A 17,401-nucleotide genomic window follows, 5' to 3' on the forward strand; every position below is an offset into this window, starting at 1 on the left:
CAGAGTTCTCTGTAAACATAACCTTATCAGTAAGGTTGCAATTATTTGCCTCCATACCTGTGTGAAATACTATAACTCCCAAAACAGAAGATAGGTCTCTCAGTATAGTCTAGTACAAAGTAGTTGTCACTAGCACATTCCCCCGTTCAGCTGCTCTGCTCTGTTAATACAGTCTGGAATCACAGTAGCTTTTCAATTTCATATTGAAATTGCTGTAGACTAAAGAGCTCCAAATCTGTTCGCACCATCATTTTTTCTTATTCAACCAGTTATGTATAGAGTGTTTACTAGTAATAGTGCTATACACTTGACTACAGAGGCAAAAGAGGGACAAAATACAACTTGTTTCTACCCTTTGGAACCTGCAGTTTACCAGGAGAGACACATGTTAACCAAATAATCACACGGTGAATATAAATTAGAGACAGACTGGATAAAGACAGCAGCATTGCAAACTGACCTAAGCCAGTTTGACAGTGTACACTGATAAGACTATTTACACTAGATGAAAGTGGACTCCGATAGGTGGTCTGTCGTTCTTCCACTTAACCTTCTCACCACCAGGTGTCAGATAGTGACAGTAACTCTCAGTGGAATTCTGTCACACATGTAATATATTTATTGCTTTCTAATTCATCGATTTTTGACATGTAGAATCAGTGAATTTTTAATAATTTAATATTGGACAGCTTAATTGAGTGTAATAATAAATTATATTGAGTCTTCATAGGAGATATTTAGTTCATCATCTATTCAATGTAATACTCCTTTAATAAGTCCTATTTGTGGTATTATGGACATTTTTCTGGTTGTATCTGAGTGACTACATTCTTGTCTAAACCTTACATAGTTTGCTAATGTGATTTTCCGTCTATATTGAAATGACGTACCATTATTTGTATCTTAAGTCCTGATGATAATAAGTTTTAGCTTTTAAAATGGATTACACTTCTCTAGATTGTTTGATAAATCTATAAGTCCATGTATTTTTGCAAAGTAAGATTAATATGTGATAGTTATAAGCTATTATACTATTCAACTTGAAGTGACTCATTAAGAATTTGAAAATAATAGAAAATGTGAATTCTGTCCTAATATTGAACTGTCTTAGTATTGCCCTATTTGAATCTGTGGCTCTAAAAACTCTTTGGATTTGTTTTAATGTTACATACTCACCTTGTGGATCTTCCTGTAGATAAGTCCCGATGAAGTCATAATACAGTCAAATGTCATGAGATCCATTTTTTAGGAATGTAGAGTCTTGGCTTTCACTGTATGCTGATCTCAATTTACCCTTCCAACTCACACACAAAAAAAACCATTTCTAGATTTATAACTTGAAAATGGAGAGAGCTATGAGTTGGAGAGCTATTCAGATAATCTACATTTGATTGCTTATAGAAAAACAGTTGCACGGTACGGAACTTCAGGCCTGTATCCTCTAACATACCCCTGTTGTTGTATCTTTGCTAATACAGGCTACCCTTTTCTATACAGGCTACCCCATATGATTTTGAATGATTCCCAGACACCTTGCAAAAGTCTGGTGTTGCACTTTGCTTATCCTGAATTTGCTATGCTGTCATTTTTATGCATCTCAATTTGGGACCAAACCACATGTCCTAGTTTATTTTTATTGTTTCAATTAAATGTAAAGCCGTATCTTCTTGATGGATGTATGAAGCATTTGGTATTCCTTTAGTAGAAAATAAGTACAGTTCATGGCCTTGCTCACTCCCCAGTGCTTATAATTTTACAATGCAAAAAAATTTACCTTTTGGATAGTATATAACCAACAGCTCTTGAGAATTTAACATAAAGCTTTTAAATTCTATTTCCTTTCTTTTATTTCCCTTGAAAACAATATCCTCTAGACTTTATAGGGATGTATCTTTTCCTCAGCAATTAAAAGACAATTGAAATTAAGAATATCCACTTATTGTCACCTAGCATTCATTTCAATAAGATTATTTTTTTCCTGAAAATAATTGTATATTGCAAAACTAAGGAAGACAAAGTTTTCTTCTTGACCCTATCTAAGTAGTGATTGTGTTTGTAGAAAAATCTGTTTTGGATGATAAAATTTATGTTTGATCTTAAGAATCAGAAAAATGGCTCAAGACTATAGGAGTGCGCTAACCTTTCCTTCTCTATTTGCAGGGGTAAGGGAAGCTTATTCCCTAAAATAATTCATCGTCTTTATGAAAATCTATCTCTCATGCCTTTGTTGCTTCAGGGAGGCAGGTTGAAATGAGAAGTCATTTATAAGAGCTTTGTGGCATTGCCTTAGAGAAGTAGTGTTCAAAGAACCATCCCTGTAGACGTGAATGAATTTTGGCTCCTACTGGCACTACTGATTTGACTAGCCATCTTCAAAGAAACAGAAATCCTGTATATTGCTTCTAAATCTGATTTTAATTTCTTCTTAATCTTCTCTCCTATTTGGGAGAAATTGAGATGCAAGTCCAAGGTATTAGAGGAAAAATTTGGGGGATCTTAATCTTCAATGTGGCAAGCTCATGGTATATAAATAAGGAACAGTGGACTTCATTCCTTGGGGGTCATTTGGTCACTCTGTTACATATTAGTCTCTTGTTTTTGTGACCTATACACTTTTTCCTTTGAGAGAAGGCACCTACTATTCTGACTTGCCCCACAGCATGAAGATGATAGTCAATTACAGTGACTATAGCCAAATGATTTAGTCCAGTTCTTCAGATGTTCGTGCTGTATCTAAGAAAATAGCTTCTGTCAACAACTTGGAGGTTGTATTTACACAGCTTTGGAAAACTTCTGATCCTTCTTTACCTTTCTTAGGTTTCCACTGTATCCAAAAGGAGGGGAGAAGTTGCAATTTGATTATGGGGTCTATCTTCTGAACAAAAATATAGCACAGGTAAGTAACTCCTTCTTCACTCCTCTCCTACTTCCCACATACAACCTCTTCCGCAGATTGCTAGCTCTTTCTTCATAAAATATATGATGGATCCTTTTATTTATTCAGTCACATTAGTAATAACATAGTTCCTTTTTCTATATATCATTATGACTGCAGAAAAGCCTCTGCAGCTTGACTGGTAATAACTTTCTTCTCTTAGACCACTTTGAGGACTCATTTTGTATTGTTATTTATGAAGAAAAAGTAGTGTCTTTGCAAGCCCTTCATGGTCTCCTCACTTTATTATTCAGGGCCCAAAGGAACAGACCAAGCACATGTCCTTCAAACCCATTTGGGTTTTAATTTCCTACTCAAATAATGTCTTTCCACATCAGATGCCTTTGTATTTTCCTGAATGAATTATGTAGCATTTCTTCAACACTTTAAGAGGTAGATGTTCGATAAATTTCTGGTTTAAAGGAAGACTAGCGTCCTTTATTTGTTTTTATAAATAACAAATGTTTTGTTTTGTTTTTATTTGGACATCCTCCCAACTGGATTATCACATGGATGAATAACTATAAGTTGGTTGTTATTTAAAATTACTATCAGCTCTATCCCCAGACCTTCAGTTTCATAGAAATAATAAGATTTGTGATGCTTTTGCTTTTATGAGCCTGAGTCATCTACCCAAATAAAGCTACAGACTTGCTGAACAGTTCCCTTATTCATGTCTGGTCAGTCTGAAATTACTCCTCTAGATAGTGTCATCTTTGCCTTTTTTCCCTCAGCCATCCTCAGTCTAATGGTAGGGTTTTTTTTTTTTAATTTGGTTTTTATTAAGATTGTTACCCTCTTCTGAAATTGAGTCAGATTTCTAGTTTGAAGCCTTCAGTTAATCCTTTGCTTCATTACTCACACTCGCCCTCACACTCGCCCTCTCGGTCCCACTGCCTTTACTGTTACTTCCACTGCAGCTCCAGGCAAGCAGCCTTGCTCTCAGTTTCTAGCCCGTGACTCACTTTTCCATGTGCCATTCTTCCAACCAGTGCTTTCCCACTCTCCATTTTTGGCAGATAAGTATTTCAGTCAAAGAAACTGTACTCTTATTTCAAGACTGCTTAGCTCACACTCTGCTGGTCACAGTCATGTCATACCGTGGAAAAGGCAATACCTAGACAGAAATGGTCAGGAAATGCCCAGACTAAGACTGCACTGAGGAAGAAGTAAATTAGAAAACATCTCCAATGAAGTCAGCCTTGGTAGAGAGAGCATTTGGATATTGCAGGTTATAGAGCCTTAGAGTAAAATTGGTATCGTTTAATAGAACTAAGTTCTGATCTGAGTTCAGAACTTGTCTTCTTGCTCTATTTTCTATTTCTTGTTCTAGGCACATAGGTCATGAGGTTGGAAGCTTCCAAGTGAAACCTGCTCCTGCCCCCAGACCTAGATTTTCTCATAAATCTAGATTCAAACACACACAAATGCACAGATATACATACACACAAACACACAGACTTTTTTCTTCTCAAGAGCCCAACAGGAATACCGAAGGATGCTATAAAGAGTTGCTAAGACGCCGGGCACGGTGGCTCATGCCTGTAATCCTAGCACTCTGGGAGGCTGAGGCAGGAGTTCAAGACCAGCCTGGGCAAGAGCAACACCCCATCTCTACCAACTAACTGGGTGTCTAGGAAAAAAAAAAAAAAAGGAGTTTCTAGGAATACCCTAGCTTGCTTTGAGAGCATGACCAAGATGGAGGCTGACTACGGCCAGTGAGAAACTTGGGAAAGTCATCCCTCCACATCAGACTGTTAGCTCTAGCACATCTTTTGTACCTACTTAGAAGCACTTCCCACATGGTCTCTGACTTTATTCATAACTGGTAAGATCACCAGTATGCTGAACTAGTTTTATTCATCTGTTTAAGAAATGGATTGCTTCTATTATAGTAGTTTTGTATCCTTTTCAACTTTATACTCTTTTTGAAAATTAAAGAATTGTACCTGAGCTCACAGATTTCAGACCAGTCTGAGCCAGATCTTGCCTTTAAAAATATCCTGGCATTGTGGTGGCCGCCTGTAGTCTCAGCTCCTTGGGAGGCGGAGGCAAGAGAATTGCTTGAGCCCAAGAAATTGCTGTGAGCTATGACGCCACAACAGTCTTCCAACAATGACAAAGTGAGACTCTGTCTTAGGAAAAGAAAATTAAAGAATTGTGTGTGTATGTGTGTGTGTTTAAGATCAATAGGGTTAACCACTCTAAATCCATAAGGAGCAGGTTCTTGCTATCTGGTGTGTTTTAATCACTATTGGTTCAGTTCTAAAAGAAGGGTACAATAAACTACTTAAAAACAGACTTTCTTATATTTTAAAATCTGTTCAGGAGAAGTGCCTTTTGAGCACTTCTAAACTTTTAAAAAAAAAAAGTTTTAGCAAATCTGTGACCTTTAATTTTTTCTTTTTCTTTTTTCGTTTTCTTTTTTTTGCATCAGCTGTGGTTGTTCCATCTCTAGCTATTTCTTGAAGAAGGTTTCATTTTGTCTTTGACCTCACTCCCACCACTTATTCACATTTTGATTTGTAACATAACAAAGAACCATTAATTATGATGACTTCTTACCAAGTATGATAGCAATAAGATGTTTCCAGGTTTTGAAGTTTTATTCTTATATACGTATATACTAATACATGTTGTCAAAGGCAAGTTTGTCTTCTCAGCCAGTCTTACTTGCACCCCATCGCTAGAGATGTGAACAAATCATAAAATGGCCTCACCTCGGTAATTTACAAGCCACGTTAGTGGAGGTGGATGAAAGCATTGGCATGTGTTAAAGTGCCGGAGAAAAAGGAGTGAAGTCATTTAATACTGCATCCATAACTTGGTCGAGGATTTGAATAGTCAATAGGACCTTTCATCATAACCAGAAGTAGTAGTAAAATCACTTTTGATGGAGGAAATGACAGAATTTAGTAATATTTGTTACTTCAGTATTTGGGATCAATCCAGCCTTAAGTTTTGAAAGCACAAGCTTAGAAAGAGAGGCCTTCAAGTAAAAATCCTCAAGTGTTGTGTGAAGAGCTGAGAGCATTGGTGGGGCCCCTTGCCCTCTTGATGTCACTGCTGTCTAAAGGTGTGTGTGTGTGCTGGATTAGGTATAGAAAATGTGTAAAAGCAAAAGGCCTGTTTCCAGCGTCATTTACAACATTTGTCAAGTGCCAGCCTGTGGTTGGAAATAGCCTTCCTTGTTGTCAGCACGTAATGCTGTAGGAATGGGCCTGCCAAAATTCAGATGCAGTGTAACTGACATTGATTTTGAAAACCAAGTCCTGCTATAATTGTCAGTAAGTTTATATGTTAAATTAGAATTTGTGGAGATAGCAGTAGTTTCCTTTTAATTCTCACAGCATAAAAAGTAATAAAACAAAAATTACAAAAGTTTTACTTTGTATTTGTAGAGAGCATTGTAGTTTGTAAACTATTTGCATGTGTATTTATTTGATTCTCATCATCAGCCTGCAAGGTAAAATGGGCAGATAACGTGAAATAGATTTGAAGACAGTTTGCTGGTAACATCTGTCACTCCAGTGTGACATCACAGAATTTGATGGGTTGGGCAGAGGTCCCCTTCCTTCCATATGCTTCATTGCTCTGTGTATTTTCATCCTAAAAGTGTACTAAATCAAACAAGATGATATCCCAAGATAGAAAAGGAAGTAAAAATTCCTTGAGAGCAGAAATGGTAACTGTTTCGCACATCATGGTATTTCTGTTAGTGAGCATTCCATTAGCAATACCAGAAACGCTAAGTTCAGAAGAGATGTTTAATAATAAATAGTGATAGGGCACCATCACACAAGAAACTAAGATCTAGAAAAGTTGAATGACTTGAATGGATAAAGAAATTTATATATAAAGTATGTACATATACACACACAATAGAATAATTATTCAGCCTCTAAAAAGAAGGACATACTGCCATTTGGTACAACATGGATGACTCTGGAGGACATCATACTAAGCAAAATAGGCCAGACAAAGAAAGAAAAATATTGTTTGTTTGGCTGGGTGCAGTGGCTCATGCCTGTATCCTAGCACTATGGGTGGCCAAGGTGGGTGGATTGCTTGAGCTCCGTAGTTCGAGACCAGTATGAACAAGAGTGAGACCCCCATCTCTACTAAAAATTGAATGGATGCCTATAGTCCCAGCTGTTTGGGAGGCTAAGGCAGGAGAATCAGTGGAGCCCAAGAGTTTGAGATTGTTGTGAGCTGTGATGATGCCACCTCACTGTACCCAGGGTGATAGGGTGAGACTCTCTGTCTCTAAAAATAAAAGAGACAGAAAGATGGTGGTACCTGTGGCTCAAAGGAGTAGGGCACAGGCCCCATATGCTGGAGGTGGTGGGTTCAAACCCAACCCTGGCCAAAAACTGCAAAAAAAAAAAAAAAGACAGAAAAGAAAAATGTTGTTTGATCTCACTTATATGTAGAATCTTTTAAAAAAAAAGTCGAGTAAACAGTTGAATAGCAGAGTAGGACAGTGGTTACCAGTGTTGGGGCATAGGCAGAGAAGTAAGTAAAAGGATATGAGTTTGCAGTTATATAGGATGAATAGGTGAATTATAGTTAGTAATATTGTATTGTATCCTGAAAATTTGCTAAGAGAGTAGACTTTGTTTCTATGACACACAGAAAAATGAATAAGTTAATTTGCTTGACTATAGTAATTATTTCACTATGTATATGTATCATTTCACAACATGTTTAGAACATGTTATATATCTTAATTATATACAATAAAAAAGAAATTTTTCTAAAAAGTTAAATGTAGGCCAAGTGCAATGGCTCACGCTTGTAAGAGTAGGACTTTGGGGACGGCGCCTGTGGCTCAAAGGAGTAGGGCACTGGCCCCATATGCCGGAGGTGGTGGGTTCAAACCCAGCCCTGGCCAAAAGCTGCAAAAAAAAAAAAGGGTAGCACTTTGGGAGGCCAAGGTGGAAGAATCACTTGAGCCCAAGAGTTCAAAACCAGCCTAAACAACAAAGCAAGACTGTCTCTACAAAAAAATAAAAAAATTAGGTGGATGTAGTGGCATGTTCCTGTTGTCTTAGCTACTCAAGAGACTAAGCCAGGAGGATTGCTTGAGCCCGGGAGTTTGAAGTTGCAGTGAGCTCTGATGGTGCTGCTGCATAAGGCAACAGAGCGAGATTCTGTCTCAAAAATAATAATAATAATAATAAGTTGAATGACTTGCTTAAAATCGGTTAATTCGTTTGCTCGGTAGTGTATGTTGAACATCTCTGTGTGCTCTATACACTGAGTTAGGTTGCAGTGGGTAGAGGAGTGAACAAGATACATAAGCATCCTGATCCCTGCCTTATTAATAAGCTCGACACATGGCTCGGTGCCTGCGGCTCAAGCAGCTAAGGCACTAGCCACATACACCTGAGCTGGCGGGTTCAAATCCAGCCCGGGCCCGCCAAATAACAATGACAGCTGCAACCAAAAAGTAGCCGGGTGTTGTGGCAGGTGCCTGTAGTCCCAGCTACCTGGGAGGCTGAAGCAAGAAAATCGCTTGAGCCCAAGAGTTGGAGGTTGCTGTGAGCTGTGATGCTACAGCATTCTACTGAGGGCAACAGCTTGAGGCTGTCTGAAAAAAAAAAAGCTAGACACAAAAGGACAAATATCGTGTGGTTCCACTTGTATGAACTATCTAGAATAGGCAAATTCATACAGATGAAAGACAGATTAGAGGTAACTAGTGTCTGGGAGAAACTGTTGATTAAAGAGTTATAGATTTTCTTTTGGGGATGATAGTTTTGGAAACAGATAATGGTAATGGTTGCATAACATCGTGTGTATAATTAATGCCACTGAGTTGTACACTTAAAAATGGTTAAAATAGGGCGGCGCCTGTGGCTCAAGGAGTAGGGCGCCGGTCCCATACGCTGGAGGTGGCGGGTTCAAACCCAGCCCCGGCCAAAAACCACAAAAAAAAAAAAATGGTTAAAATAGCAAAATTGGATTTAAATGAGTGAATTAATTATATGCTATGTGAATCATATCAATAAAGCTGGAGTTGTTTTGTCTTGTTTTGTTTAGACAGAATTTCTCTCTTTCTTGCCCAGGCTAGAGTGCTCTAGCATCATAGCTGACAGCAACCTGAAACTCCTGGGCTCAACTCCTCTGCCTCCCTAGTAGTTGGGATTGTAGGCACCCACCGCAATACTTGTCTAGTTTTCTATTTTTGGTAGAGATATTTTGGTAGAGGCTTGCTCAGGCTGGTCTTGAACTCCTGAGTTCAAGAAATCCACCCACCTCAGCCTCCCAAAGTGGTAGGATTACAGGTGTGAGCCACTGCCCCCGGCCAATAAATCTGTTTTTTAAAAAGGAAGATCCTTTCCTCATTAAGCTTATAACCTAAAGGGAAGAGACATACAGTAAACAAACAAAGAAGATAATTTCAGATTGTAGTAAGTGCTGTGATAGAAATTAACCAGGTGATATAATGGGAAAAAACTGGACTTAACCTTAGATAAAGTGGTCAGATAAGCCATATTGAGGAAGTAACTGAAGTGACTTTTGCTAAGACATGAATGATGACGAGGGACCAGCCTACAAAGAGCTAGGAAACGAAGTTCCCTAAAGCCATGGGAATAGTAAGGGAAAAGGCCTTGAGATAGGAAAGAGCTTGTTGTGTTAGAAAAACAAGTAGAAGGCTAATGCGGCAAGTGCACAGTAGTTGAGGGGCAGAGGTAGGCAGGGAATATATCATACAAACCCTTAGAGATCATAGTAAAGAGTTTTAATTTGAATCTAAATTCACAGGGAAACCATTGAATGAATGCTTTAAACAGGAAGGTAGCATGATTTGGTTTTATCTTGTTTTTTCAAAGGTCACTCTAGCTACTCCAGTGGATTACAGGAGGGAACTAGAATTCTAGTAAAATTTCCATTTAGAAGGCTATTTCAGATAAGGGTCGATGGTGGCTTGGACCAGGATGGTAGGGTAGAGATGGAAATATATTATGGGCTCTGCACCTGTACTCAGTGGTTAGGGCACTGGCCACATACACCAGAGTTGGTGGGTTTGAACCTGGCCTGGACCTGCTTTAAAAAAAAAATGACAACTACAACAAAAAAATAGCCAGGCGTTGTGGCAGGTGTGTGTAGTCCCAGTTACTTGGGAGACTGAGACAAGAGAATCCCTTAAGCCCAAGAGTTTGAGGTTGCTGTGAGCTGTGACATCATGGCACTCCACCAAGGGCAACACAGTGAGACCCTATCTCAAAAAAAAAAAAGAAAAGAAATATATTGTGGAATATGAACAAGCAGACTGCAGGAGATGAGGGGTAAAATATCAAGAATGACTCCTAGGTTTTGTGTGTGAGCATCGATGATAATGGCATTTCTTGAGAAGGAGACAGATCCAGGAGATGGGGATGGGGACACCAAAAGATGTGTTTAGAGATGTCAAGTTGCCTTTTAGAAATGTAAGTAGAGGCTCTGCACCCACAGCTCAGTGATTAGGGCACCAGCCACGTACACCAGGGCTGGCGAGTTCGAACCCGGCCTGGGCCTGCCGATCAGCTGACAACTACAACAAAAAAATAGCCAGGCATTGTGGCAGGCACCTGAAGTCCCAGCTACTTGGGAGGTTGAGGCAAGAGAATTAGGGCGACATAGTGAGACTCTGTCTCCAAAAAAAAAAAAAAGAAAGAAAAGAAATGTAAGTAGATGTAGGTAGAGTCATTAAGCCGACAATAGAAGATAAAGGAATATATTGGTCTGGAGCTCAGGGTTGGAGGTCAACAAGGAGATAGAAATTTGAGAATCATCAACGTAAAGATGATAGAAAGAACCAGATGAGATTACTCAGGGAGAGAATACAGAGCTGAAAAAAAGCAGAGACAGAAAAAGACACACATATATGGTGGGATTTAGCCATGAGAAATCACATTTACAAGTTAAACAGAGTAGGAAGAGCCAGCAAAGACTGAGAGGAATGACCAGTTGGGTGGGAGAAAACAAGGAGAGAGTAACAATTTGGAAACTAAGAGAAGTAAATTTTTAGAAGGAGGAAGTAATCAAGTATGTCTAATTACGGGTTTATGATTAGAGATGCCTGTGGGATTAAAGGAAGTTTCTTTTGGTTTTTGTTTGTTTAATCTGTTTGTTTTGTGGGATACGGAGCTGTTTATTCATTTTGTTTTTTAAGATGGGAAATATATGCTGATGTGAGTGAGTCTTTGCTCTTTCCACTTAATCCAAATTGCCTTTTTTGGATGCATTAAGGATAAGGAAGAGAGCAGGGAGAAAGTCTAGCTTATTATTTATCTTATAAAATGAAGACTTGATAGGCATAACTTAAATGTATAGTTGTTACCATAGTTTATACCATTCTGTGAATACATTTTTAATGTGAGGGTGGCCATTTGTATAGGAATTAAATTAGTTTAACATTTGAATAAAGTAAAGCAAGCAAGTGTAGTTAAACTTATTTTCTTCTGGGTTGTTGGTACTGAGCCTTTAGTAGATTTTATGAATAATTTCACATGAGTAAGTCAGCTGTACACAATCTGAATGACAGGGATTTCTTTTCCTCCTAGAGCTGCAGTGTAAACAGTCCCTGGTTCCCAGAGGGTCCACAAGGTCTGGGAGGGCAGAAGTATTTTCATACAATATTAAGATATTTTTGCCTGTTGCACTGTGTTGACATTTGCATGATGGTATAAAAAACAATGATGGATGGGCGGCGCCTGTGGCTCAGTCGGTAGGGCGCCGGCCCCATATACCGAGGGTGGCGGGTTCAAACCCGGCCCCGGCTGAACTGCAACCAAAAAATAGCCAGGCGTTGTGGCGGGCGCCTGTAGTCCCAGCTACTCGGGAGGTTGAGGCAAGAGAATCGCTTAAGCCCAGGAGTTGGAGATTGCTGTGAGCTGTGTGATGCCATGGCACTCTACCGAGGGTGATAAAGTGAGATTCTGTCTCTACAAAAAATAAATAAATAAAAATAAAAAATAAAAAACAATGATGGTAAAACTGCTGCCCCTTAGAACCCATCCAGGCAAAGGTACTAAGCCTAGCTGGTGGTTTTTGTCCTCTGTGACACCATAAACTCATAATTCATATTTTTTTAAAAAAATCTAGTTACACTTAAGAATGTCCTTGATGAAGCAGTAAAAATTATTGATGATATCAAATCTTGAACCTTGAGTGCACACCTTTTTAATAGTCTGTGCGATGGAAAGAAAGTATGCCCAGAGCACTTGTGTGATGGTTGTTTTGAGGGAAAGCACTTGTACAGTTGAGTTGCTAACTGAACTAGCTGCCTTTTTAATTGTAGTTACCATTGTTGTTTGGCAGGCCCGGGCTGAATTCAAACCTGCCAGCTCTGGTGTATGTGGCTGGCACCCTAGCCGCTTGAGCTACAGGTGCCAAGCCACTAGCTGCTTTTTTATAAAGCATCATCTTTCCTTGAGAGAATGACTAACAAACTATGTTTAGATATTTGGCTAACATTTTCTCAGAAATGAATGAAATGACCCTGTCACTTAAAGGAAATCAACTCTTAATAAAATTCAGGAATTTCAGAATATGGTAGAACTTCTATAAGTTGACCACCAAAAGACTCTAGAAAACTGTTCAACATACAAAGGTGGCCAACATAAGTAACTAGGCCTACCGTACTGATATGTATATATGTTGCATGTCTGGTTTATGAAAATTAGGTCCACCTTAAGGAACTAGTGTAAGGAAGTAGTCAACTAAGGAGGTTCTATGGTAATTTGGCATTTGCCAACCTGGGATTAGCAGCTTCTAATCCTTAAAGATGTTTCTGATAAGATTAGTAGTGATATTAAAACATGTGTTTTTAAAATATTTTATAATGGGATACATCATCATTTAAAATGTATATAACTCAGTGAGCCAGTATTTCCCAAATGACCACTATATGATTCTGTGAAATCATACATGGGTAAAAGATCCCTTCAAAGTACAAAAAGAACCTATGGATTTTAATAAAATAGAATGAGAAGTTTATTGTTACTAACCTTTAAAAAACTATTACTTGATGAGTTTGGGAATAGTATCAAAGAAGAACATTCACGATTATCTGAAAAGGCTATTTAAATACCCTTTTCTTTTTCAGCTACATATCTGTATAAGGCTGCATTTTCTGATAACAACATGTGGGAACAAAATTAGTGTGGAAGAAAATATGAGACTCCAGCTGGCTTCTATTAAGCTAGACATTGCAAAAGAGACTTGCAAAAAATGTAAAACAATGTCATTCATCTCACAAAACTTTGGAAAACGTGCTTGTTTTTTGTTCACTATATTTATATTAACAAGTTATAGATTTGGTATTTTCAAATGAATTAATATTCCAAAGTTTTCTTAATTTCCGTTTTTGATGTGGTAAATATTGGTATATATGAGCCACATAAACAAAAGTTCTTTGGGGTGCTCAGTTATTTTAAGAGCTTCAAGGGATCTTGAGACTAAAAAGTTTAAGAACCACTGCCCTAGAGAATGTGGCCATCCATATTTCCTCTGAAACTCTAAAATTGCTCATAGTCTGATAAACCAAGACACATGTGTCAGTTCCCCAGATGTGGAAACCTTATGTAAGAGACCAACCCGTTTGAATTTCAGTAATGCTGGGCAGTGCAAGTGACTACTCTTAAAAATACTAGAAGTAATATATTGACAAGATAAGACTATTTTTACCTCAGTTGGACATTTTCCCTTTAAACTAAAACTGGAATAGCATTGTCAAAAAAGTATCTTTTCTGCCATGCAAGTCATGGCACACACACAAAAATCTTTCTATGGGAAAAATAAAACAATTACAGTGTATTTATAGCACTTATTTTAGAGTACACAGCCCTTTCACATGTATTATCTCTTTTATCCTTTGCAAAAACCCTAAAAGTGTTGGTATTATTATCTTCTTTTTACATTTAGATAAACTAAGCCTCTCGAGGGTAAGTTTTTTGCTCACAGTCACACAGCTGTTAGATGACCAAGGAAATCCAGACCTTAATCATATGACTGTAAATTCAGGGGACCATACTTGCCACTTTCCTTTTATCAGACAGAAAGAAACATATTACATAACAGGTTTTCCCTTTTTCCTGTGGCTATCTAAGAGCTAAGCTTAAATTTAGCACCTTACTTGGCTCAGCATCGTTAGTAACACCTGTCTGTTCATTTATCCTGGTGGTTTTAAAAGATTCACTTTATTATTTTTACTTGTTCAATAATGAGATTAGCCTTTTCCAAAACACCATCATGAATGACATCCTTTGCTGGGAGGAAGATATTTAAAGAATGTACCACAACTGCAATGAAATATGCAGTGCTTAGTTCAGACAGAGTAGGATTTAAATTCTAACTATATTTTTTGATTAAGCCTCATGAAATGAATTATGAGCTATATGAAAAATGAATTTGGTCTGATTTTAGTTGGCATTAAAATGACCTGCATAGCTTAAGTAGAAGCTATTTGGAGAAATGAACTCAAAAAAATTGTTATACATGGTGGACATAAAGTTCCTGTACAATTTAGTATTGAAGTTCTGATACTCATTAGAAAAAGAACATTTTAAAATTTGTGGAATTGGGATTCCAGTGAGGTTTAAATTAGATTAGTATCCTAATTAATATAAATTTATCAAGTTATTATTTTATTATCCTAAAATATAATAAACTAAAATAGTAATCCCAGCTACTTAGGAGGCTGAGGCAAGAGAATCATTTGAGCCCAGGAGTCTGAGGTTGCTGTGAGCTGTGAAGCCACGGCACCTACCGGGGGCAACAAAGTGAGACCTCTGTCTTAAATAAATAGACTAAAATAAATGCAGCATAGCTATGTGGTTAAGAGTAAGTACTCTGATTCAAGGCTGTGGGGATTCAAATCCCAGTTCTATTACTTTAGCTATATTGTTTTGGATAAGGTATTAACCCCTCTGTGCCTCAATATCATCATCTGTACAATGTGGATGATAATAACACCTATTTCTTAGAGTTGTCATGAAGATTAGGTATTTGTAAACCACTTAGAATAGTGCCTGGAACAGAGCACATGCTAAACAAGTGATTACTAAATATATAAAATACAAAGTGCAGTTTTTTCTCTGTGATTAAGAAATCTCATATTTGACAAATATGAAATGGGGTGAAAATATATAGCAGGAGATGGCAAGCTAAATTCAAGTTAAGAGCAAGTAAGGAAAAGGGAAGGAAAGGTTGCCTTTTTAGCTACTTTGATCAGATCACTGTGTATAAGGAAGGGAAAATATTCAGACCCCTTATTTGTTGACACTGAACCTTTAAGTTTCAAGTTAAAATAATACTTTTTCTTATTTTTTTAAAATGAAAATAACTTTTTATGATTAACGACTCAATCTCAGTATAATCTAATACAGAAAATTATCAAGAAAAAATAAAAATCACTTGAGATTCCAGTGCTAACAATATAACCATTATTAATATTTGGTTGAACATCTTTCTAAATATCTATGCAAATATTTAATTTAGATTAAACAGATAAAATTTTACATATATGGTTTCTATGGTGCATTCTGTTGTGTGTTCTGTTCTTTTTCATTTAACTATATTGTGATGATAGTTTTCTGTTGATAAGTATAGCTATAAACACTTTGTGTCCATTTTGTTCCATTGAATGGACATACTGGAATTTGTTTCATTATTGATGAACATTTAGAGCATTTCTAATATTTCCCTAATGTGAACATCATTGCAACAAATAAGCATCCTTCTGCTTAGATAACTGCGTATGTGTTTGGTTATCTCCTTAGGATACTTACTTACTTGCTGGGTCAAAGAATAAATGCATTTTAAAGTTTGATGTATTTGTGTTTTTACTCTCTTGCCAATATTTTGTTACTAACCTTTTTCATATCATATCACTATGTTTTTATTTGTAGTTCTTTGATTATTAATAATTGTTTAGTCATACATTTTACATATTTATGTGCTGCCTTATTTTGTGTATAACCCATATAACTTTTGATAAATATGCCATGTAAAAAACTACATACACTATAGAAATCTAAGGAAACAAAGCCTATGCCTAGCAACTAATTGTGAAAAATTTGCTAAGTTACAGACTCGTGCCAGTCTTCATCTTTCCCGCCTTCTCTCCACCCCTTTCCCAGCTTTCTCAGTTCTCTTGCTATGTAAAAGCCGTCTGTGACAGTAGGAAGAAGGCTGGGCTGGAAACAGCCTGTGAAGAAGCATCTAACTCCCATCTCTCACCGCCTGGCTCCTTTCTTCATTCTTTTGCTCTGCTTGACACTTCTTGTCTGCTATAAAATGTTTCTTCTCTTTTATTTCCAAGTCCTATGACTGGTGTGACTATCAATTCATTCTCTTAGTGTTTCTGTGGCTTCATTGTTCACTAACTCTATGTCGGGTAGGGCTGTGCTCTGGGGAAACGAGGATACAGAGGACGTGGTTCCTAAGCCTGGAACTCACTTTCTAGCCAGGTGACATTATGGTGTAGCGTGTGCAGGTTATAGAGATTAGAGATATGTGGAAACATCTTTGGGAAGTACTCCTAGAGGAATCATCCAAGCTGGGCCTTTAAGGCTGAGCCTCAGGGTATGAGTTTTGTGGGGAACATTCAAACCATAGTAAGTATCCACTGTGATTAAAATTTTTGTGAAGATTAGATGGCAAAGAAATACCTTTGGTATTAGTGTAGGAAGGAAAGTATGGGGTTGAATGCACACGTGATTACAGTTATTAAAATAGATATTTTAAAGCTACAAGCTATCCTATATGTAGCAGGAGAAAATCTGCCTAGATGTGTGTCAAAATTGTGTTGTATATGTTTTATGAGAACTTGGATAATCTTTCTACTTATTTTTTTTTTTTATTGAACACATTCTTTTTGTTTTTTTGTTTTGTTTTGTTTTTGGACGCAGAGTCTCGTTATGTTGCCCTCCGTAGAGTGCCATGGCATCACAATGCCTGGCTATTTTTTGGTTGCAGTTGTCATTGTTGTTTAGCTGGCCCAGGCTGGGTTCGAACCTGCCAGCCTTGGTGCATGTAGCCAGTGCCGTAACCACTGTGCTGCAGATGGCGAGCCTTGAACACATTGCTTTTGTAATAGAATGTGTGTGTGTGTATGTGTATATATATATATATATTTACTTGTTATAATTTTTTCAGATAAAAAGTGAAGGGGCCAAGTGAAGTTTTTGACATTTTCAAAATGGCACAAATGCTTGATGGTGAACCTGGAACTAGAAAGTAGGTTTCTTCTCTTAATCTGTTCATTAATGCGTGGCTTCTAGCATCAAATTATGGGATATTCCAACAGATAGATTTCAGCTTTAAAGAGGTTGTCTAGCTACTTTTTTTTCTTAATAGTGTGTACTTCCTCCTAAGATTCATTAGTTCATAGTAAAATTAATATGGTGATATTTTTTTCCATACCTTTTGTTTTTGTAACCCCCAGCTTTTCATGGCTATTTTTTTTCATATTTT

The 17,401-nt window shown here is 37.4% G+C and overlaps 1 protein-coding gene across 2 annotated transcripts in view; it reads left to right on the plus strand.

Annotated features, from left to right (window-relative positions):
- UVRAG (UV radiation resistance associated) overlaps window positions 1–17,401 on the plus strand; it is a 381,997-nt gene that overhangs the window by 300,466 nt on the left and 64,130 nt on the right. For both annotated transcript variants that reach the window (XM_053561187.1, XM_053561188.1), the window contains one exon: window positions 2,818–2,896. In XM_053561187.1, the coding sequence (XP_053417162.1) occupies window positions 2,818–2,896 (79 nt within the window). The remainder of the gene's footprint in view (window positions 1–2,817; window positions 2,897–17,401) is intronic.

Source organism: Nycticebus coucang, chromosome 14, assembly GCF_027406575.1.
Source record: "Nycticebus coucang isolate mNycCou1 chromosome 14, mNycCou1.pri, whole genome shotgun sequence".
NCBI classification, from domain to species: Eukaryota; Metazoa; Chordata; class Mammalia; order Primates; family Lorisidae; genus Nycticebus; species Nycticebus coucang.